At 37.6% G+C, this 23,362-nt stretch overlaps 1 protein-coding gene across 1 annotated transcript in view; it reads left to right on the top strand.

The window, feature by feature from the left end:
- The window catches only part of LOC105440127 (rho guanine nucleotide exchange factor 12-like), a 28,648-nt gene extending 5,880 nt beyond the window's left edge, over positions 1 to 22,768 (top strand). The window contains exons 2-4 of the mRNA XM_030978710.1: positions 17,875 to 17,960; positions 20,844 to 20,951; positions 22,671 to 22,768. Coding sequence (XP_030834570.1) covers positions 17,933 to 17,960; positions 20,844 to 20,951; positions 22,671 to 22,768 — 234 coding nt within the window. The 5' untranslated portion in view covers positions 17,875 to 17,932. The remainder of the gene's footprint in view (positions 1 to 17,874; positions 17,961 to 20,843; positions 20,952 to 22,670) is intronic.
- The last annotated feature ends 594 nt before the right edge of the window (positions 22,769 to 23,362 follow it).

Here is a 23,362-nt window from a genome sequence, read left to right as displayed (position 1 = left end):
TTTACCAACCAAACATCAAATGACATTAATTTTTCATGTTGTACAAATCGTCCCTATTTTCACGAAGTGACGGTAGTGAGGAAAATCGTTACGCAAAGTTTATGCGATTTTCATTCACTACCGTCACTTCGTGAAAATAGGGACGAAATAATGAATCTGAATCTAGGAAACACTGCAAAACATCACACTTTATACAATTGTATTTTTAGAGCTTGATCAAAATATTCCCATTTATGTCACCATGATCCGTGCCCAATTTGTGTACCAAGCATCTGAGGAACTAACACTTCAACAAGCTCTGCTTCTAGTTAGTTCTTCTTTTTTATGCTTTTTCCTATTATATTTGTCGTTTCATTGCATATTTTTGTGATATAATTATTCATTGTACTATGTTTGGCAGGAGAAATATAATCATCATTTGATTTGATTGTTCATTTGGAACCAGAAGGGCATGAACTTGTATCACTTTTAATACACAGAGTCAACACCCTTTTGGCCCCTAACGAACTAATTATATGCATTGTAGCTGTATACAGCGACAGTGTCAGTCATCAATTGTAACACTCGTACTCTCAACCTGTGAATTACATATAAAGGGAGTATCCCTTCAATGACGCCTTTCTCTGGGTAAATTATGCAGTTGATATTACGCATTCCTAGAAAGCCATCATGTGTAACCTGTCCTCGCTGCCGCCGTCGCCAGTGAGTCACACAAAACATTCATAGTCTGAAAAAGCTGAAAGGATCTTTTGGACGTTGAATGCTGGATGCACTGTAGCTATTAAAATAATGAGGTTTTGTGCCTGCAGGAGGTGCATTCACTGCGAGATATGCATTAAAGCAATGTGTAGAAATGTTCAAGAAATATACAACCTGTTATATAAGGTTTATGTACATTACATGTACCTGTACAGTTTGTATGTGATACACTGTAGGCCTACATGTGGGAAGCCATTGCAAATTGGACTTTTAGGGGATTTCCCTTTTTAATTTCTGTGACACTCGGAGATATCCTCTGTGTTGTATTGTTTGTTTCTTGATACGGTAGTTAGAAAATTGATTTTCCATATTATTTACAAAATATACAGACAGATGTAACATGCTTTGTTCCTGAATGCTTACTCTGTAGGATGGGATCTGCAGAGAGCAGTTGCATACATTTACATGTAGAAGTACATGTAGATGCTTATTTTATTTGACATCAGGCAAAGTGTACAAAATTGTCAGAAAACTGAGGAAAAAAACAACACAGATGGACAAGATCTGTATTCACCCTCATTAACATAAAGGAGAAGAGTTGGGGAGAAAAGAAAATTGACATGAAACAAACAACAGCTACAGCAACACCATAATGACCAACAACAATGAGAATAACAATATAAAAAACAACTATAACAACAACACCAGCATCATTAATAACCAACAACAACATACAAAACAAACAAAAACAGAACAAAAACAACAGCAATGAAATGTCATGCTACACAGGTACATGCTATACATTGGGATGAATGTGTGCAAGCACATATCAGAAAAAAGGAAAGTTGAATGTAAAGAAACTTTCCTGCGATGGCCTTCTGCTTGGCACAATATTTTGTGCAAGACAGTATTAAAGTAATCTCCACTTGCCACGCTATATTCAGGTGAAGTAAATGTGGTATCTGTTAGGAAGAAATTCCTTGAATGTTGGAGTACATTTGTGTGTACGTGTACCTTTATGTTAAAAAACCCAAAGCCATAAATATGCATGTATCCTTGGCTTTTGATAAAAATAAAATAAAAACAGCAACTGGACATTGTTGTGGTTGTCCAAAGTACTCTGTTTGTTGTACTTTGGAATATGGTTCTTATCCTGTCTATATATTGTGTGGGTGGTTGTCATGGTTACCCCAAATGTCAACAAGGTCATTAATCCTGTTGTTCTACAGCTAAAGTGATGAATGTTATTTCAAATTAATAGCTTTTAAAATTTATGTTTGCCATTACCAAGAAGTACATGAACTGGTGAACAATGAACACCATTCTAAGGCCTAAAAAAAAAAAGATGTTGAATTGCCCTTTTAATAGGTGCCAAAACATGAATCGGTCGGTCAGATTTTTTTTTTTTTACATTAAAAAAAAACAACCCTCTTTTGGCTGATGTTTTTTCAGTTTTGAATGCTTTTATACATTTTTTTCTTCTCAAAAAACCGGTTAAAAAAAAAAAGCCGCCGATAAAAGTCAATTTTAAAATTTGTGGGTGCAATACAACATCTTTTTTTTTAAGCCTAACTTTCAGCATATTTTACAGTCATTTAATCATTGTTGATCATTTAGTTTGAAACACAACCATGAAAGTGTGCTTTAGTTTAACAGAGCAAAGAACGATATAGATACAAATCCGACATTTGCTTTGAAAAGGTAGAAAGAAGAAGGAGAAGGAAGAGGAGAAGGAGAAAGAAAGAAATAAAGGAAAAAAGGAAGAGACAAATGAAATTGTGTAGAGCACATTTTAAAACATTCACATACTTTGTAGAAATTACTTTTCATTAATTTTGAAAAAAACAAACATCAAAACTCTGTATTTAAACAGTAGTATGCCTTTTGCAGTAAGTGCTACATGTTTTAGAATGTAATTGAAGGGATTTATACCAGATTTCACATCCAGAATTGTACGCCACCTTCCACGATTAAAACTCAAATGCACACAAGTCGCATGAATCATTAACCGTCATTGATAAATCTAAGCGATGGCAATTAATGACCGGACAGCCAGCTTGAGGTTGGGAATTATATTCCTCTATAAAATGGATCAATACTGAAATCCAGATGATGTTTTGCCGAAACGTGTTCGACATTAATCTATTACAATGGAAACACATTTCTAACTCTGCTTGAATTGCATCAGTCTTCACCATTGTGCTACCTGTACAGTAAGCTAAATATTTCATCTATAATTGTGCTTCTTGTGTCTCATCGCTTGCTACTTTAACTGTCTTTGAGCAAGGAGTAGAAGGAATCTGTCTGTTTAAATTCAATGATTTCAGCACCAATTATGCCCATAGTAAAAGACCAGTTCATAACATATTTTGGTACATGACAGTATTTTTGTGTGTGTAGGAGACAGAACTTTACAACTGGAATCTACATGTACATGTCTGTACACATGCAGGCTATTTATTAGTCTGCAGGCACAGGCTCTAATTTGCCATTTATCACAGCTTCTGAAGCCTTGAGCAGAGCCTACCTCTGTCAGTCTCTGGCTGTGTCAAATAAGCAGCTTAAGTACAGAGCCTATGCTGTATGCTGTCAGCCTAGTCTCACAGTGCAGGCACTGTTACGCACAGAAACTGACAAAGGTTTGTACCACCAAACTACAGTAGCTGGTATCAACCCACATGCGTGCTGTATGGGGTTAGAGCCTGAGCAGCGTGGTTGAGTTGCATTGTGTGCGGAGGTCAGAGAGGTCAAGGAGCGTGCCACAAGAGGTCAGCCTCACTGCCAAGGCTTGGTATGACATCATCTCCATACATGGGAGGTAAAAGGACCCAAGTTCATTAGAACAATATTTGCAAAAAAAAGTTTCATGAATCGAGATTTGATTTGATTTGATTTGATTTGATTTATTTCCATTTCAGTATGAGTATGTGCGTGATACATAATTATTGATTCAATAATTAACATAGAACAATGTACATGTAATATACATTTGTGTTTGAGACAAATATAAATATTAATTTAAAGAAGAATGATAATGGATCATTAAATGTCTGGCTTGAATTGGAGGAGCATGCTAAATATTTGAATGTAAGGAAAGATTTACATGAATGAAGACCCTATAGATGATAATGATGATGATGATGATAATAAAAACAACAACAAATACAAACAACAGCAGCAGCAACAACAATAACATCGATAATAATAATAAATAATGATGATGATGATGATGATGATGATGATGATGATGATGATGATGATGATGAAAAACGTTACTTTTAAGCGCTTACCACCAAAGTCTCTAAGCGCTAATAACAACAGCAACAACAATAACAAGAACAAGGAGAAGAACAAGAAGAAGAACAACAACAAGAAGAACAACAAGAACAACAACAATAATGAGAACAAGGAGAAGAACAACAAGAAGAAGAACAACAACAAGAACAATGATAATTTATTACAACAAAAATAATAATGATGGTGGGTTCTTGTATTCCAGTCCTGTCATTAGTACTTGACACTCTTGCCTGGTGCTCCTTTGTTATATAACCCCAGCTTTAGCATGGCTGTGATAACAGCGCTCTAGCATTTCAAGAAATACCAGGTACCAATTATTCTCACTTCGGGCGAATGTGGCGAGTGTAGAGTAGTGTCTTGCCAAATGACATTACTGCTGAGGAAATGGCTTGAACCCTGTACCTTGTGATCCATAGTCCAGTGATTTATCCACTAGACCACAACACCTCTAGAGTGTACGTATGAAAACGTTTGTCTGTTGAAATTATCAAAGTGAGATTTTGATTTTCTCCGAGACAAAAATTGTTTTGGTGAAGTTGGATCTTTCTTCCTCTCACGTTTCTATTTGTTTATCTCTGGAATTCCCTCCCACATAAAAATGCACAGTGCTTTATAGACATACACAAACTGAAGAGTACTGCCCAATTTCCATGCTTTTGGAACTACAGTGTGTACCCCAAGTGACGTGTACTCACCCACCTTTTGTTTCATCCTAAGCAAACATTTGTAACACAATATTTCAATCTTTTAGTATATGGAAAATGAAATTAATTTAGTGCAAAGAACATGATTGATGATGATGAATTAGGCATAATTTCATGCTTGAAAATAACTTTTGATATCTCTTTCGAAAGCTTTACATTTCAACCAAGTTAACAAACCTGTATAGAAAATTCCATTTGATAAAAACTACCGGTAGATTTTTATTTTCTATAGAGATTCTGAAATTTCTATAAAAATCAGAGGCATAATGGTTCTTAATAAAAACATAAACCTTCCCAAATGCTAGTTTCTGGTCTTAAAGGGATCCGGTAACTTTGTCTCAGATCCTGAAACAAAATTCTGGATTTAGCTCTTGATGCAATGCTAATTATAAACCTTTAGATCAGTCAGGAACCCCATAACTTTTACAAGCCGATCGCCTGTCTGATTATCAAGATATTTATGATTGGAATTACAAATTTTGAAAACCGTTCGCCGGACGGTTTTCATAACACTACAGTCTATTGGGGAAAACGAGTATGGTAAAACCAGTCACTCAAAGATTTTTACTTTTTTGAGGCAATTCTTGATCATTTTGAAGCGCAATTTTTTTAGGGCTTCAATATCACAGACACTGATAACACGTAGGGCCGTGTATCTCAGATTTAACATTGTTAAACGATCCCTTTAATTTGTGAAAATAGAAAGTCTGGATAATGTCGCCGCCAAGAAATTATTAATTATTTCACTGACATTAGTGCAATTCCGGAATGCTCTTGTCATGAAAATGGCCATTGTGAATGATTTCCAAAACATACAAAGTTTGTGGTTTTAGTATTGTACCTTCGTTTCTACATCACTTTTTGGGGGATAGTACATGATGTAGGCATAATATGAACCTGAGCTTGCCGGTGCTATGAGTCTGGATGAAAAATCTATACCAAAATAGCCTAATCTTGAAAGGGAATCTAGACTTGTGTGCCTGGTGGAGTGTACATCAATACACAAGCTTGTCCCTGGTGCATTATTTGTTGTAGATTGGCCTGCTATTGATACTACTCCATCGATGACATCATCTCGACCCCAAGGGTGGTGCTCACGCCAAAACTGGGACAGAAAAGCCCTGTATGGATGATGGTACATGTACATATAGTTTGCAGTCACAGACCTTTGTCGGTCGTAGTGCCTGAAGCAGAAAGTCTGAACTGTGAGACTATGTAGACTGCTCAGTCTACTGCCCCCCTTAGACTTTGTACAGGAGCTGTTCATGACACAGCCGGAAATTCACAGAGTTAGGCTTGGCTCAAGGCTTTATGGAAATTTATTTGTGTCAAATAGAGTCTGTGTGTGCAGACTACATGGGTGGAGGGTTGAGTGTCTTCTTTAATCTTGTGTATGATGAGAAGCTACATGTACAGTACAGCAACATTGTAAAGAAGTGTGCTTTTTTTAAGATTGGAAATTCATCTGTACCTGACGATGTAGTAATTAGTATGGATTTTCTTTTTAACATTTATAATTAATCCAAGAGGACTGTTCATTTCTATAGATTTATTATTTTGTGATTATCTTAGAGTACAGTGATTTTGAATAATCACATACTATCCCATAGATCTTAATGAGTATTGTGTCTGAATGGAGCCAGAAGGATATTAACTCATACAAGAGAGAGAGAGAAGGGGAGGGGGGGGGGGGGGGGGTTAGAGAGACTGAGGTAAAAAAAGAAATACTGTCAAACATCATTTGGAGGGGGAGGGGCAATGAAAACAAACAAATCTTTTGAACAGGTGTATTTTACATAATTTTGTCACAACTCTTATTCTCAACAATTATTCTTCTCTAGACAACCCCAATATCAAAGAAATCAAAAGAGACTTGATAGAAAACAAAGGATCCCATCTTGAAACATTGAAAGGCATTAAGACTATCAATCCACACAGTTGGATCAAATGGAACTTTCTTTTTGTTTGTGTGTGTAAAGAGAGTGCTTGCATTTGAAAGAGAGCCATCTATTGACAGAAGTGAGACAGTCAATTCTACTCAGGTTACATGATGACGTGTGTCAGAGTGAAAGCCAAATCAAGATGATGACTCAGTCTACCAAACATGTCTAGAACATTTATTCTAATCCCCTTTCTCTTTGGTCCGTGCTCCACTTGTCTTCGTATCACCTGCATGCTTAAAGAGAAGGTCGAGTCCTGTTGAATAAAGTTGGAAAACATATTTTGAGCTTTCTGATTCTGTTTCTTTCTACAGGGTAGAATAGAATAAGGAATAAATATCACATGGACAGGAAGCCCTTATTTTCCAAAGAAAACTCCCACTAGCTCAGAATCAAGGACTGAAATATAAACTTCCCATTTACTGTATGTGTAGTCCCACATAGCAATATCTGTGTGCAGTATGTTTAATGTATACAACTTTCATCGAGACTGGTCGAATTGTTTAGTATTTTCATGATAAAAAACCCCCTCACATTAGTGACAGTAGATATAGTGTTATGACTGAAGTACCTACATGTACATTGTAATCAACTTTTACAGTTCATTTACATCAGCAAAACTCAGAAATAATGAATAAATGGCTGGTGTTTTGACAGCCTGTGTTTACACTGTAAAATCCGGTGGAATTTTGGCCAGTGTTAAAAAAAATACTCCAGAAGTGGGTTTTTCCTTAACATTTTAATGGGTAGTTGCCTAGCAAGTTCCGGCAAAATTCCGAACATGAGAAAAAATGATGTTTTTTGCCTTTACATGTAGTGTGAATGACCCTAATAGGAGGACACTTCAGTAATCTGAAAGTTTCTGATCAACTGCATAGCACATCATATTGGCATCCCCATCATCCGTATTAATCACCTCAGAAATCCCTTATTTCCTGGCAACTATCATATCTAATCATACCAAAGCTAAACAGTATCGAGGGGCATCCGTTGACTGCGACCTGTCCAGTGAAAAACTAAGCTCCACAGGAGAGGGTGCTTCGAAATATGCCCCAGCGGAAACTGCTCTGAAGACAATTTATCAAGGCGTCATTTTGTCAAATATTGATTGATTGATTGATTAAAATTCATTCCATTTCATATATCAATTGTTTGCGCAAAAAAGAACATAGTTGACAAAGTAAGTTCAAAATTATAAACTGAAACAGGAAGCTACTGGAAAGCATAGCTTGTTTTTGTAGGTTCCCAAGACATATGGTAAGAGTTGTGACTGGGGTGGTATTATGAAAGCGATGTTATCTCTTATGTCTATAGTAAATGATGTTATTTGTTTTAACAAATTGAAGTAAGAACAAATCTGACAAGTCATTGGTTATCGGCTGTGCTAATCTGACTATTACAGTATCTGAAGTTATAAGAGTCCTTTAATAGCACTAGCACCAATGGTGTTGCTTTCGTGCAATTTCAGTTTGTTTTTTAACAAAGAAGTGTGGATGCAATTTGGAGGTCATGAATTTGTTGCCCATTGGTGGATCATCATCATTTCATACTGATGGTTTTGCAAATTTTAATTAAAAACTATGACCGTGCTACACCAACAGCTGTAGCCTCCTCACAGGATGGGCATTTACTTGATTAGCTACACTTTACGTGTATATAAAGTATTAGATAACATCCCTGAAGCACTTGTGAAATGACCATCTATATCCTGCCCGGTTAGATTCAATTAGAGTGCAGAAAATCTCATCATCCTGATTCGTTTCCTCGGAAGATGATCCGATGTTGACATAGTCTGCAGATCTGTACAAACCCTTGACACTTGTCTGCAAAATGAGAATACATTGATTGTATGGACACAGCTAGATACTGGCACATCTAGGCTCTGCTCAAGGATTTGGGACTAGTCTGTACTGGATTTTCCTAAAATGGCATGCCTACAAGTACATGAGCTGCATGTAAGTTTTAATATCTAAACAACATCAATTTCTGAAAATTATTTGTTGTATAAATGAAGAGCTACACATACTTTTATAGCACTTCATTTATCCATTTTCTAGTTAATTGGTTTTTCTTGCTAACTGTAAATTGAGCAAATTGCAGATTGGAGTGTATTTATTTGATCCCTATGCAGCTTGAACTTCTGATAATCTGGGAATATTGAATTTGCACCATTTTTGGTTTGTTTACAGTATGTTTTATTATTACTCGTTGTAATTTGCTGCTGTACCCCAGCCCAGACTACACGCTCAGCGTTACCAGTGGTATCCTTACCTTCTCTTTAATCAGGCTTTTTTACCGGGTATTCCCAATTCTCTATTCATACTTTACCGTTTTCCCCGAACATCAATCACGAAAATCCGCCCCTCGCAAATTTTCCAATTACTAAATGAGTCAACTTTAGCATACAACCATTGACCATGAATGATGATTTGTGTATTGTCCTGATTCATGATGATTTCTATTTCATTTGCCTGGGCACCATTCCCTAGTCGGTCAAAAAATCATTCATTTGAGGATTTCGTCAGTGTATTCATGATGAGGAATTGGTATGAGATAATGAAGCAAGATGCTACAATGGAAGATAGGTAATGAAGATGTATGCCACTGGGGAATATTGTTATTAAGACTCCCATTCATTCTCATTTGCTCAGGGATAGTGAGAGAGAGAGGGAGAGGGATAGTGAGAGAGAGAGGGAGAGGGAGAGAGAGAGGGGTGGGAGAGGGAGAGAGAGAGGTGGGAGAGGGAGAGGGAGAGAGAGAGAGAGAGAGAGACGAAGAGAGAGAAGGGAGGGGGGATGGGATGAGGAGAAAGAGAGAGATAGAGAGAGAGAGAGAGGAAGAGAGAATCGAGGGAGAGAGGAAGGGAGAGAAATATTGAGGGAAGTTTAGGGAATTGTTCAATACAATTTGTTTATTCCCATTCCAGCAAATGCATTAAAAATACATAGAAAAAAATATATAAAAATAGTATAAAACAGTACAAATTAGTTATGGGAAGTAGGATGGCAATAAATAATACATTTTTGAGAGGTCAAGACTCAAGAGAGAAAAGGTAGAGCCAAAATGATTTCGAAGAGAAAGTGAAAGGGATCAAAAGATTTTCATTTTGAAATCATCGCATTTGGTAAAAATCTGATATTTTCAGTTGCAAAATGTTGTTACTTATCTTTATTTTTAGTTCATGGCACCCCTGCACGGTGACCCATCATTTACTCCTGCTACAATTGCGCTGGGCTTTATTTTCGCCAAAGGTTTAGGTTTATAATTAGGTTCAGACTTGCAATTGTCAAATAAGGTTACGGTTCAGGTTAGGGTTAGGTATAACGTTAGGTCCAGGGTTTGGGTTTAATAAGAATTCAATTAGTCTTGGAAATTGACGCTTAGCTATTATGGCAGGAGCAAGTGTCCGGACAATCCAAACATCCCAAAGCAACCCTGACTGGTGGCAGAGACAGGGCAGCGTCTCACGAAACCCTCATAAGTACATGTCCACCGACATCCCATTGAAATGTGTGTTAGACTTAATACACGCATTTCAATAGGATGTTGTTGAACTCGTTCTTAGGACGGTTTCGTGAAACACTGCCCTGGTGTCTGGGATGCTTCCCATCATCCATCCCTATGGTAACCGGACGACCCCAGACTGGCGCGAAGTTGTCCACATGGTGCCAGGGGGTGATGGATTCATGTTTATGTTGAGACAGCCATGTGTCTGTCTGATGGCCTTGGTAATAATCATGATGATATCATGTGGAAAGAATTCAATGAGTTCTCCTGTAGAGTTTGGATTTAGAATCTAATTAAAGGTAATCTAGACTTTTATATGGGCATGTGCATGAATTTCAGAGTTTGCAATACGCCTGCTATTTTTCCCTTTCATTTGGGCTTTTGTATTATTTTCTGAGCATTGTTTATCTCTGGTTGTCTCTTGTATTCAGCTTACATGTATGTAATCTCTTTATACCAGCAATCAACAACTACCGTATTTGCCGGCGTAAAGGCCGCACCGCCGTATAGGCCACACCCCCAACTTTGACATTTCGTAGAGGAAAAAAAAAAACTACAAAAAAAAAAAAAAAAAAAAAAAAACGGACCAAACAAAATGATCGTAATTTTCTTGTAGAACACTCTTTTTTTTTTTACAAACTATACCAAATTCATCAATATTCTTATAAATCAACAAGAAGTTAACCTCAAAAATGATCATAATTTAGCAGATCTTCATCGACTTTTAAGCTAGTACTGTATCGTACACAGATTTGGTATCCTACAATACCCCTTCCTCGATGTGCGGTGTAATCCGAAATAGCATTTTTCGACCTGCGCAGTTGCGTTGCGCGGCAGCTAGCTCCGTAAGTAACGGCCTGTCCCTTTGTTTACTTTTTGGCGATGCAATGGTATGGACTTAGATCTAGATCTATCGGCAGATTTTATTAGAAAAATAAGTTTTTTCGTCTTCATGTCAACTATGCAACATAAACTTGTCGGTAAGTTGTGTGGAGTTATTCTAGAATTGTCCTGTACCGTTGTCTAGTCATGCTACCGTTCCTATAGTCCCATACGTGCAAATGGACGTGATGTTTTGACCGCTGAATTTTGTTGTTGTTGCGTATACGCCGCACCCCGACTTTTTGATTTTTTCTCACCCGAAAATACTGCGGCCTTTACGCCGGAAAATACGGTAATCGGTATGGATGTCATTGTTTTTATGTACTGTATGTTAGGCACGTGTACGTTTCACATCATTCACACATTTATAATGTGATTTATCATAATTTATGTTGATACTATGTGATGTTTAAATTGGAAGGAAAAGGACCAATATAAGTAAATGACATGAAATACAAACAATATTACATCTGTTATGAGAAGATTGGGGGGGGGGGGGGCTGTGTTACCTTTAGGCTTGAGTCGGTACGGTCGATCACACCGGGACCCGACCGTTGCCGTCGGGTCCCGGTTTCGTTTTTTGAGAACCGGCGCTCCGAAAAAAATAATGAAATATGTAAGATATTGCAGTTTTGCACACCACTAAAATCAATCCACCCTAAAACTTAAGTATTTAATTGTTACCAATCGTATTCTAGCTCATCCAGAATCAATCCGAACTGCTGATATAAATATGGGTTGCAAAGCAGTTCGCCCCATGGGGTTGTTGTTGCCAGCTGCTAGCTAGCTACTGTACTGGCCGGGTCTCTCGGCAGAATTAATAAATCAGGTTGAAAGAAACATTAATGTTTGAATAATAAAACGACTTTCTAAAAAGTACTTCTTTACAACATACCGATCGAATAATTTTTAAAAGACAAAATATATATTTTTTCTTTGATTTTGAACACCGCATGCTTCTTTTAAAAGCTGAAAATGACTTGGTAATCACAAGAAGTTTCGATACGGATAGCTGTTGCAATGCAAGTTCAGACTAGTCTCTGAAAAATGCGCAGTGCTCCTTGTTAGCTATAATGCGTGCCAGAACGAACCCAAACAAAGACGTGATCGTAACGAGAAAAAAATCATTAAAAACTACGAGAGCACAATTGGAAAGACAACTACTCAAAATTATCGTAAGCAGATACATAACTTGGAGGAAGAATACAATAGTTGTCCAAGAAAAGCCACATAAATAGTGATATTTAATGAGTTACTATAGGTACAATCATTATCGGAAGGGCCTGCTGCAATATATCTAAACGTGTTTAAATTGAACACGAGGCAAATACCGCCCTCTACGGTAAAAAGCAGTATAACAAAGGATTCGAGTATTTGCAGCGGGCCCCTTGCGATAAAAATGTACCCAGTTACTCCTCGATTATCACAATTTCTGTGGCATTTCTTGGGCGATTATTGAATTCTTTGTCCAAGTTATGTATCTGATTATGGTAATTTTGAGCAGTATATCTTTCCAATTGTGGTCTCGTAGTTTTTAATGATTTTTTTCTCGTTACGATCACGTCTTTGTTTGGGTTCGTTCTGGCACGCATTACAGATAACGAGGAGCACTGCGCATTTTTCCGAGACTAGTCTGAACTAGCCTTGCAACAGCTATTCGTATCGAAACTTCTTGTGATTACCAAGTAATTCTCAGCTTTTAAAAAAAAGCATGCGATGTTTAAAATAAGAGATAAATATTTATTTTTGTCTTTAAAATATTATATGATCAGTATATTGTACAGAAGAATTTTTTAGAAAGCCGTTTTATTATTCTAACATTCATATTTTTTGACCAGATTTATTCAACCTGCATAAATCAAAATGGCGGCTCGATTGTAGTCTTTATATTTTTGCTCGAGTTTTTTTACTTTTAGAGGCACGATAATGGCACTAAACATCGCCAATCATGGATGAATATAATGTCAAATGTAAGAATATACCAATCTGTGCCGAGGTATGCATGTGTTGATTTATTTGACTGATAAAAATGTCACTTTTAAGGGACATACTGATGATATGCGCTTTTTATAGAGGCAAGTGACAAATCCTGCGAGCTGATTTCGGGACACCGGGTCCCGACCGGTGCAAGGCCGTCGGGACCCGGTTTATGAAAATCCCGACATGACTCAGGCCTACCTTATTAAAGGACATTACCCAATGCCCTTCTTGCTCTCACTAGTTGAAGAGAAACTAGTTGTAATTCAGTAGTGTTTGTGATGGGTAAGTTGTAGGAACTTTTGTAAAACCAGAATATTATGAAGCATACAACTTTATTTGGAGTGTCATCTATAATTATAACTGATGTACAACAATACTTCTAGCCTTAGAAATATAGTCATTTTTTGACTAATCTAAGAACAATCAAACCTTATCAAAGCTACATGTACTCTCTAAAAAAAATCAAGTGATCACGGACGTCTCTCCTCTGGAGAGTGAAAATGTAGTGAAAATAGAGTGAACATTCACTCTTTTCTTCTTAGAGAGCACTCTAAAATCGATTTTCACTCCTAAACAAGTGATCACGGACGTCACTCCCAAGAAAGTGAAAATAAAGTGAAAAATTCACTCTTTTTTTTTAAGAGAGTACTCTGTACAAGGAGTTGTACATGTATATTGTAGATATTTCTAATGAAATTACGTTGTATGTTCCTGTGCACTGTTACTGAAAACATTTCTACATGCCAATGAGACTGGCAGTAGACCCCCCTCCCCCCCCCCAACAAAAACACACTAATGAATTACATGTCAATGTACCATGAGTGGCCAATATTGTGTTGTGTTATCGGTAAGTTTTGGCAGTGTGACTTGGTTATTAAATTAAATTAAATTCATATCATTTACTTCATTCTCGATTAAAAAATACAATCGGTATAAATATATTTCATACACAAAATTCGAAAAAGAAAAGACAATAAGGGGCAGTGTGAAGGGTGATTCTTGTGAATGGAGGAGCACCCAGCTACTAAAATTAGAAACACAGGTGGTGATCAGGAAGGCTTGAGGTTGCATTCATTCTAGCAATTTAGGTCTGTTCACACTAACAGAAAGACGTGCACAATCTATGTAGAAAACTATAAAGAATCACCATGTGAACAGAGGGGCGTGCACTTGTGAAGAAAGTATTTTTTTGAGAAACGTGGTACGAATAAGATACGATTTTCAGGGAGGTCATTTTACACCATCATGACAACATCAACAGTAACTAAAAAACAAAATAAATTCTTGTCTTGTGCGTACATGTACATGTACAAATCACATTGAGGTCCTATATTTCTAGTTACAGCTTTAATACTTCTTGGTATTGCAAGAGGATACAAGATGATCAATGCATGTTCATGATAAACCTGCCCAATCATATGATTTTTTTCATATGATGCAGTGTTTAGACTAGAAGTGGACCCTGATTCTTTACAGAGTTCAATCGAAAAGATTCTCAATTCTCCATTGTGGTAGATCACGTTTCATATTAGACGTTTTTCTTACACAACATTCAGACTTGAACAGAAATAATCAATTGTCATATAGCTATACCACTAAAGCTGCGCGAAGAATTTCAATAGTCTGAACTGGACAGGGGGTTGGACACTCCATCATCCCTACTGACCTCTGTGTGAAGGGAGCCTGGCTCCAGTCCATCGTATCCAATTAACAGAAACTAGGATTGATCGCGGCCGGGTATACCTCTGTAAATGCCAAACGATGCACTCATCATTCATTCATTACTTTTGTGGCGAAAACGGGGAGAAAACCCAATTTGCATGTTTGTCCGTCAATTTCTCGAAGAGGCCTCGTTCATTCGAAGTTTCCTATCTTGCTATGCATATACATGTACACTATACGAGTGAGGAATTGTTCGATTCAGGATAGCATATTGTTGATTATTTTATTCTCTGATTTCAAGAAAGTTTAGCTGTGATGCCTCATCTGCGGTGAGTTGGAAATTGATGATATAATAGTTTTTCATATGTCATCCACTGAGATGTCGAGGACATTAACCCTTACGAGTAATAGCACCGGATAGAGACATATTAAGCTTTTCGTCTTGCACTCAATTCTTCATAATCAACTGCAAGAGTATACAGGTAGCCACAGTGAAACAATATGAACGCTAACTGAAGGAACAAGCGTAATGAACAAATATGTCCGTTTCCGCTGCTTGCTATCCTTTTGTTGTGTTAAGAGAAGGTTGAGTTCTGGGAAGAGGTGAAAAATAATTTGTGAGCGTTATCATTTGTATTATGCAAGTGTGGAAGAACATCAGATAAGACTTGTTCCCTGAAAAGCATGGCTCTTTAAATGCCTTCATATTCTAAATATGTCATGTAACATCGTAAAACTCTGGGGTAGGATTTTTACGCCACGTGTTCGTGTAGTCCCATACACATCTTTCTGTGTACAGTGTTTGAAGATTACTCTCTTTTTACATGTAGAACACTAGAGCTCTTTTTACAATTCACTTAAGGTATTCGTGTGGCAAATTTTGTTGCTGTGCCGCTGCTACTTTTTCACGGAGCTCTTTTTGAGATATCCAGACCTCAATCGATCTCTACTTCCTGTATTAATTTCATTAAGAATCCCAGTGTAAATACTGTATGTTTGGAGCCATAAGGGCATGCATGAGAGTTGTTGCCCTTCTGGCTCCAAACAGACAATATTACTTTTAAGGAAAAAAAAATATTTAACATTTTTTTGGGCCAACTTTTCAAACTTGCTTGCATAAAAATAACACTCTTTATTTTATATTTGCATTGAACTCTATGCAATTTTTTTTGGGGGGGGCTCTGTTATGACTTTTGGGGGCTCTTTTTGGCATTTTGGGGGCTAATTCGCCCTGAGCCCCCGTGTAATTGTTTCCCTGTTACTTTTTTGTTCATGGAGGGTCTCTGTTTAGGCTGATGTAAGGACAACGATTTTCTCTGAGCAGTCTATTTTATTTCATTGGTATTTTTTAAATATTTTTTTTTACGAAGAGTTTTTTTTTATATTACCTGAGCTTATGTGAAGGGTTGGATACTCAAAATTGCTCACTGTTCTCATGAGCCATTTTTCACTTGCACGCTGGACTTTAGCTACAGTGTAGGTGACTGAAGCGGGATTTGTGTCACTTTGTGGTTTTTTGCTTTTAAACCGGGAGGATAATCGTAAAATTAGTCGGCCTCACTTTATTGAGAGAATGAATTTAGCGGAGCAGGAAGTATTCCATATCAAACACACAGCGGCCATATCCTGCCCTGCTAATATGATTACCACACTTGTGGTGCTTGTGTCAGAAAGGGGTAGCAATTGTCAAAGAAGATCAGCCAGCTGCCCTGACAGACTGCCCTCCGAGAACCACCAGAGGGCGCACCACTGTGCTTTTGTTTTGATATTTTATCTCCAGGTTGAGCGAGAAAGAAGGCTGCTCATATTAAGGTGATTGAAAATAGTTCATTTTAGTTCAGCTCATTTCTGTTAACTTCAGTTGAGTTGAGTTGAGTTGAGTTCAGTCGAGTTTAGATGATTTCAGTTGAATTTAGATGAGTTTAGTTGAGTTCAGTTGTGATCAGTTTAGTTCATTTTAGTTCAGTTGAGTTCAGTTGAGATCGGTTTAGTTCAGTTGAGTTCAGTTAAAATCAGTTTAGATCAGTTTAGTTCAGTTGAGATCAGTTAAGTTCAAATGAGTTCAGTTGACTTCAGTTGAGTTCAGTGCATTATAGTTCACTTCAGTTAAGTTAATTTTAGATCAGCTCCATTTAATCCTCTTCATTTCTAGGCCCATTCATATCAATGTCTGCATTCAGTTCAGTTGGGAGAACATCAGTAATATAAAAAAAGCGAAGATAATTACAGAGTTCAAATAGATGAATGAATTGGCACCGTTCTGGATCTATCCTTCACACACCTAATGCTGTCTGATGGATGTAGACTAGTCGCATCTCACTCATGCATGAGCAGTAGAGTGCAGTCATCAACACATTATACTCAATGAGGCAGGACACCAGAGGGAGATATTTACTAATGCCGCAGATAGCATATTTCGGACCACCTGCTTCCAATCATGGCAGACAAGTGGCGATCGTTTTCGCACCGGTTTTTTTAGCCGCGGAAGTGTGCGGGCTGCGGAACAAATGCAATTTCCTGATCGTCTACATTTGTGCGAATGCGATGCAAATGTCTTGAGAGAGAAATCCTAATGTTTGAGAAGCATCTTTGAATGGGGGGGGGGGGGGGGGGGAGGGGAGTGAGAAGAAGAGGAAGAAAATGAGGGACAGAAAGTGAAAGTGAGGACAAGAGAGACAAACAACTAGGAGAGGAAGAGAGAGAGAGAGAGAGAGCAAGTGAGAGAAAAACAAAGAAGAGAAGAGAGCAACATATGGAGAGTGAGAACAAATGTTCTATTGGTTATTGTTACAATTTTTTTCCAGCTTGTTGAACCTGGACAGCAAAATCAATTTCTACTACTACATGTCTTCTACTGCTTTTATCTATCTTTTTTTCCAGAGTTTTGTTAAAAACATTTAGTTTGTTATGATTATGATTATTTTTGTATCTGTTGCTGATCTGCTTCAGTGTCATTTTTTTAATTTATTATTATTTTCAGATTGCTGTTTATTCATTCATCTTATCAATTTGTGTGTGTGATTATAATTATTTATTGTCATTGTTATTATAATTTATTACTGGTTTTTTCACGAAAAAAAACAGCTCTAATGTCCAGCTACCCCGATTTTACAGTGTTGTCTTATTGATTTGCGTTATGATCATGTAGTTTCATCTTATCTAATATCATTGTTATAAAATTGTTTCATTATTGTTCTTTTCAGATTGGTGGACCTGAATAGCTTCTCTCGCAGTGAGAGAAGACCGCCCAGCTGGTCCCCAATGTCCAGCTACCCTGATATGTACAGTGGTAAGTTTGCTCTTTTATCATCTCTGTGGAGCCAGAAGGGCGTTCACTCATAAACTTTAATACTGAGTCTTTCGGCTGAAAAAAAGATGTTATTACATTTCTTTTGATTTCATAAATTATTTCCCCTGTTGAATAGAACATCAATGTAGTCAAGACCCCACCCCCCCCCCATGCCAAGGCCAAAACTTGAAGTGTTTAAGGCCACGGCCAAGGCATAAATAAAGAAAAAATTGGAAAATGGAACACACAAATACAGAGGTTTATACCAGTAGTCATAATCAATTGATTTTCAATTCATAAATTTTTTAAGGGATAGATATTAATGATGATTAACAAAACAAAACAAAATGTGAAAAATGCTTAGCTGCTATTAAACCATTTTTAGTTTGGAGGAATGATTCTTGTTATTGTACCTTCAAACTAGTGCTTTAAACAATATCTTTTTGTTTTCTGAAAACATCTGCATAAATGCATTTAAGTGCACTTTCTTCCTAACTTTGGCTTTGGAGATTACTATTTTTTGCAGGGGAACGTTGGCAAACGTTGGCAGGTATCATAATATAATAATAATAGGCATTTTTATAGTGCCTTCTACAATGTATCTAGATAATTCTATTTCGAGGCGCACAAGAAAAATAGAAAGAATAAGAAAGTTTGGATGAGTGTCATATAGTGCCAAGTATAGGTATTGTTAAAAAAGATGAGATTTCAGCTAGGATTTAAAGATATCTAAGGAAGTTGTAATTCTCAAGTTCAATGGTAAATTTTTCCAAAGAGAAGGTGTTGCAGCTGAAAAGGCCCTTTCACCACAGGCTACTTGTGTCTTGGGGATCTTAAGAAGATGCTGGTGTGATGATCTTAGACTACGAGCTGGTGTATAAGGCATAACAAGGTCTTGTAAATAGTTTGGTGCCAATCCATTTACAGCCTTCCATGTGAGGAGAAGGATGTTGAATTCTATGCGATTGCGGATTGGCAAACCATTGCCATCTCCTGACTGTCCCTTTAAAAAGCATATAAGTAGATTGCACAAGTCCTTAGAGTTTAAATGATATCCTCAGTATGAGATTGTTAAGACTCATGCCATTGCTACACAACAATTATTGCTTTCTGCAAAGTACCATGACCTGCGCAATGCCAGGGGCAACTTAGCCTTGGAGTACAGACCCGTTGCACTGACAGCACTCTGTGATGAATGCAGAAATTGATTTGATAAGAGAGAAAGGATGAAAAATGGAGAAAGGATTGTGTATAGTTGGTTAGTTGGACAGATGAAATGATAGTTCATTATAAGTAATTACTTTTTAGAGGAGATGAAAGTTATGGTGCATAATAAAGTCCAAAATGCCAGTGTAAGCAATATAATTGGTGCTGGGGGTCATTGTATAGAATCTATATAATTTCAGCTTATTTCTGTATTGTATGGATAATATGATTTCTTATTGCAAATTACCACTGAGTTTTCTGTACTAAACATTGATAAATAATAATAATAATCATCCAAATTAGGGAAACAGTATGAATTTCAAGATCTTCTCTATTAAATTTCTGAAAAGCCAATTTAAGCATGAAGATAAATTACTTCCCCACAAGTGCACTGCATTCTTATCCCTACAGTAGTTTGGCAAATGGTTTTGTCAAATCATACTATAAAATGTATGGTAACTGTCATGCTGAAATGCAAAGTATCTTAAACATTTTGGTAATAAATGAACTGACATGAACTAAAATGAAATACTTTTCTGATTGAAAGGTAAAATGAAAGCACCGCACACTTAAACAATTAGTTCTAATTCACATCTTAGAGGCTGAGACCATAAAACAGGCCTGAAGTACAAGCCTATAGCGTGTTTTAGAACCCATCGTGTTATTCTTGGAAGCATGGTGCACCCGGCGTGCCGACTTTTTAGCGGCGTAATTCCAGCCAAATGTATTGCATTGCGTCAAGTCCACTTGATACAAATTGAGAATCGTGTAACAGAATGGGTCGGAATAGATTGCATTATCCTGTAGAATGTTGGGCATTAAAGATTGGATGATGAAGAGGATACACGCGCGGAAGTCATGGTACTTTGCGCTCCACATCAAAAGCGAGAGGATACGATTTCAAACGCAGAATGCGAACATGATAAACCGCGAGTCATCAGATGTATGATGTGGGTATGTGTGTTTTGGGGCTCTGCAGAGAAATCCATGAATGAATAAAAGAAATAAAGAATCCTACTTGTCATTTACAGTATGTTGTCTGTAATAAATGTAGGAGTCTAAAAGAGCAGCAACCAAACCAATTCATCTAATGTAAAGGGCAATCAATAATATGATTGCAGGGCCCTCAGGGAGAACAGTATGAATACTGATGAGGCTACCCTGAGTAAACAAGACATATTATCATTATTATTATTAAACTAAAATACTTAAAGGGCAATCCAACCCTTGTAATATTTTAATTTGAATGAAAGCATACATGTATAATCAGATAAACAGTATGGCGAAAGTTTGTAATAAATCGGACCCATAATAAGAAAGCTATCAATGTTTATACATGTATACGAGATCACTACAGCTATGCAAATCTCAAATTGGCAATTTTTTTCAGTGGATTGTGACGTAGTGATGTTTGTCGGGTTTTAAAAAAAAAATCACTAATTTCTGCTTTTCTCCCAAGTGCCTTCACTACTCAAAATATATTATTACAGGTCAGGTTATACATTTTTTGAAAAATTGAGATTTTAGTCATTTTGTGTGTTGGAACAAATGGGAAAGTTGTCCTCCACTGCATCAGAGAGACTTTACTGATTCAGCCAATTTTTTTTTTTTTTTTTTACAAAGTAGATAACATTAACATTGCTTGTTTTAATATGATTTTTCCTCATTTTTCTCCAGGTCCCCAGCAAATGCTTCAAAGATGCGTGATTGTACAGAAAGATGAGAAGGGATACGGGCTAACGGTTACCGGCGACAACCCCGTCTTTATCCAAAGTGTCAAAGATCGTAAGTCTAGCTTCATCTCAGCAGTTTTTTTTCTGTCAGAAGGGCATTGACTCTGAAGCTAAGTATATGAGTTAATGCCCTTCTGGCTCCAAAAAGATGAAATGATCAAAAGTGATACGGGGCTCACCACACTGAGGTGCCATAAATCTCAGTCCACATCCTTAAAAATCCTTAAAAAACAGTGTTTGCATCCTACTCCTCTCCTTCATTCGTTCATCTTCCCCTCTCCCATCTATTCATTCTTCATCTTCTTTTCCCTTCTCCTATCTCTCCTTCATCTCCCCCTCTCCCCTCTATTCATTCCTTCATCTTCTTTTCCCTTCTCCTATCTCTCCTTCATCTCCCCCTCTCCCCTCTATTCATTCCTTCATCTTCTTTTCCCTTCTCCTATCTCTCCTTCATCTCTTCCATCCCCCTCCAAAAAGATGACATGATGCAAAGTAATACAGGGCTTGATACTAACGGGTGCCTGGGACACATGAGTTCCTTAAATCTCTGCCCACATCCTTTTATAAAAACCAACAACATGCTAATCCAACCACAGTTGTGTTTGCATCCTACCTGTTACCCATTTAACACCTGGGTGGAGAGTAGCAATGTAGATAAAATGCCTTGTTCAAGGACGTAAGTGCAGCGCGCTGTGGCTCGAACCCACGACCTTCAAATTTCCAGCCAAGTAACTAAACCACTTGACTACTACTAGAAGCACCAATGAATAAAAAAAATAAAAATTGTCAGGTGTGTCCATGAAGAAGAAAAAGAAAAATAAAGAAACCCAGGTTTGAGTATAAGCCTGATTCCACTTACGATTCATGTATAATCCTTGAGGCTTTATTTTCATCTAGATACCCGAGAGGTAGAACGAAAAAAGAAAGAAGTAAAAGTTCCCAGGTTTTTTTCCTTTTGCATGAAACGGCTTGTAGTTTCCATAATCCTCTGTTGCCTCTGACATTTGGAGCCGTGAGCCAAACGGAGATTGCATCTGGAGTTGGATTTGCCTTGTGTCGCTTCATTCCTCTTATGCAGTCTTCCCATGAATACCAATTATATTCTTGAAAATCCACCAGAAATATCAAAGGTAGTTTCCAATCGAGGGGCAGCGATCTGCCTCCAGAAGAAGAAGAAGATACAGATTGGAGTTGGCAGGATGTAGGAATAAGTGTCTCATTTTACATCCTCTGTTTGCGTCATCCGGTTTGCATTGTTAGATAATGTCTAGTTGGGAGCTGTTTTGGTGGATGAAATTTGGGGCATGCATGCAACCCTAGTCCTTGAAACATTAAACCCCCCACTGCACTACTTATAGCTACTTGCGCCCTCTACATGGCAAACAATGCCTAATCAGTGCCTGTTTGTCCCCTATTTTCTCCTTTTTTTGTTTGTTAATTGAGAGCTTATTTGATGAGATAACCTCTTGTGAGTGACCTTGCAGGGAGGTCTAATCCCCCCTGGCTAAGCTAGTGCAGACAGGCTTTAAAGGTCCTACACTGTCGCCTTAGGGACAGGTACAAATGCAGGGCAGTGATATAAAAAGGGTGTGTTCAGATAACTCTGTTTTGTTTTCTTCAGAAATACGCTGCGTACAAGGGAGGAGAACAAAGTCCTTGAAACAATAAAGGTCCTAAACTGTCACCTTGGGGACAGGTACAAATGCAGGCCAGTTGTATGAAAGGTGTGTTTGATAAATCTGTTTACACTGTTGTTGTTTTCTCTCCTCAGATGGAGCAGCATACAAGGCAGGAGTACAGACAGGGGATAGGATAATCAAGGTAAGTCTTAACCCATTGCTTACCGCAACCCGATGGTTCTTATATTAAAGGAATAGTTGAGTGTTGGTCAATACTCACATTAGCGAACGAAACTATGATCTAAACATAAAAAACATACAATACATGTCTAAGAATGCATCATTGAAGATATAAATCCGAAATATTACATTAGAGTGAATTTATATGCAAAAAACCTGTTCGACTGCAAATGATTTTATTTATCAAAAATTTTACTTTCGAGGCGTGTTCAGTGTAATTGTATAGCGCCACCTCTCGGTCAAGCGGCAGCACACCGTGAATTTTCGCCAAGACGACGATCGGATATGGGCGTGCGAGTAATATCCGAACCATGTCTATAGCGCGCTGACTGATTTATATTGTACACATTATGGTATGCGAGGCCTGCACATAATTGCATGGTCTGTGGTACTGGTAGCGCTATTGTTTTTGAGCGCGATATGCGAATACTGTATGTGTATGTAGTGCGAGTACGCTCGACCTAGTAGTAGTGTATGTGTATGTATTGTACGTCGTATGACCAGGGACTTGTTAGTTATCCCAAGTCCCTGGTATGACCAAGGAGTTACTACACACTCCTTGGTATGACCCAGTTGATTACTTCTACAGTGTAAAGAAAGTGGC

The sequence above is a fragment of the Strongylocentrotus purpuratus genome, unplaced genomic scaffold, assembly GCF_000002235.5.
Source record: "Strongylocentrotus purpuratus isolate Spur 01 unplaced genomic scaffold, Spur_5.0 spur5_scaffold_1, whole genome shotgun sequence".
NCBI classification, from domain to species: Eukaryota; Metazoa; Echinodermata; class Echinoidea; order Camarodonta; family Strongylocentrotidae; genus Strongylocentrotus; species Strongylocentrotus purpuratus.
The sequence above is the reverse complement of the archived record's forward strand: the minus strand, read 5'-3'. Positions and strand labels throughout refer to the sequence as shown.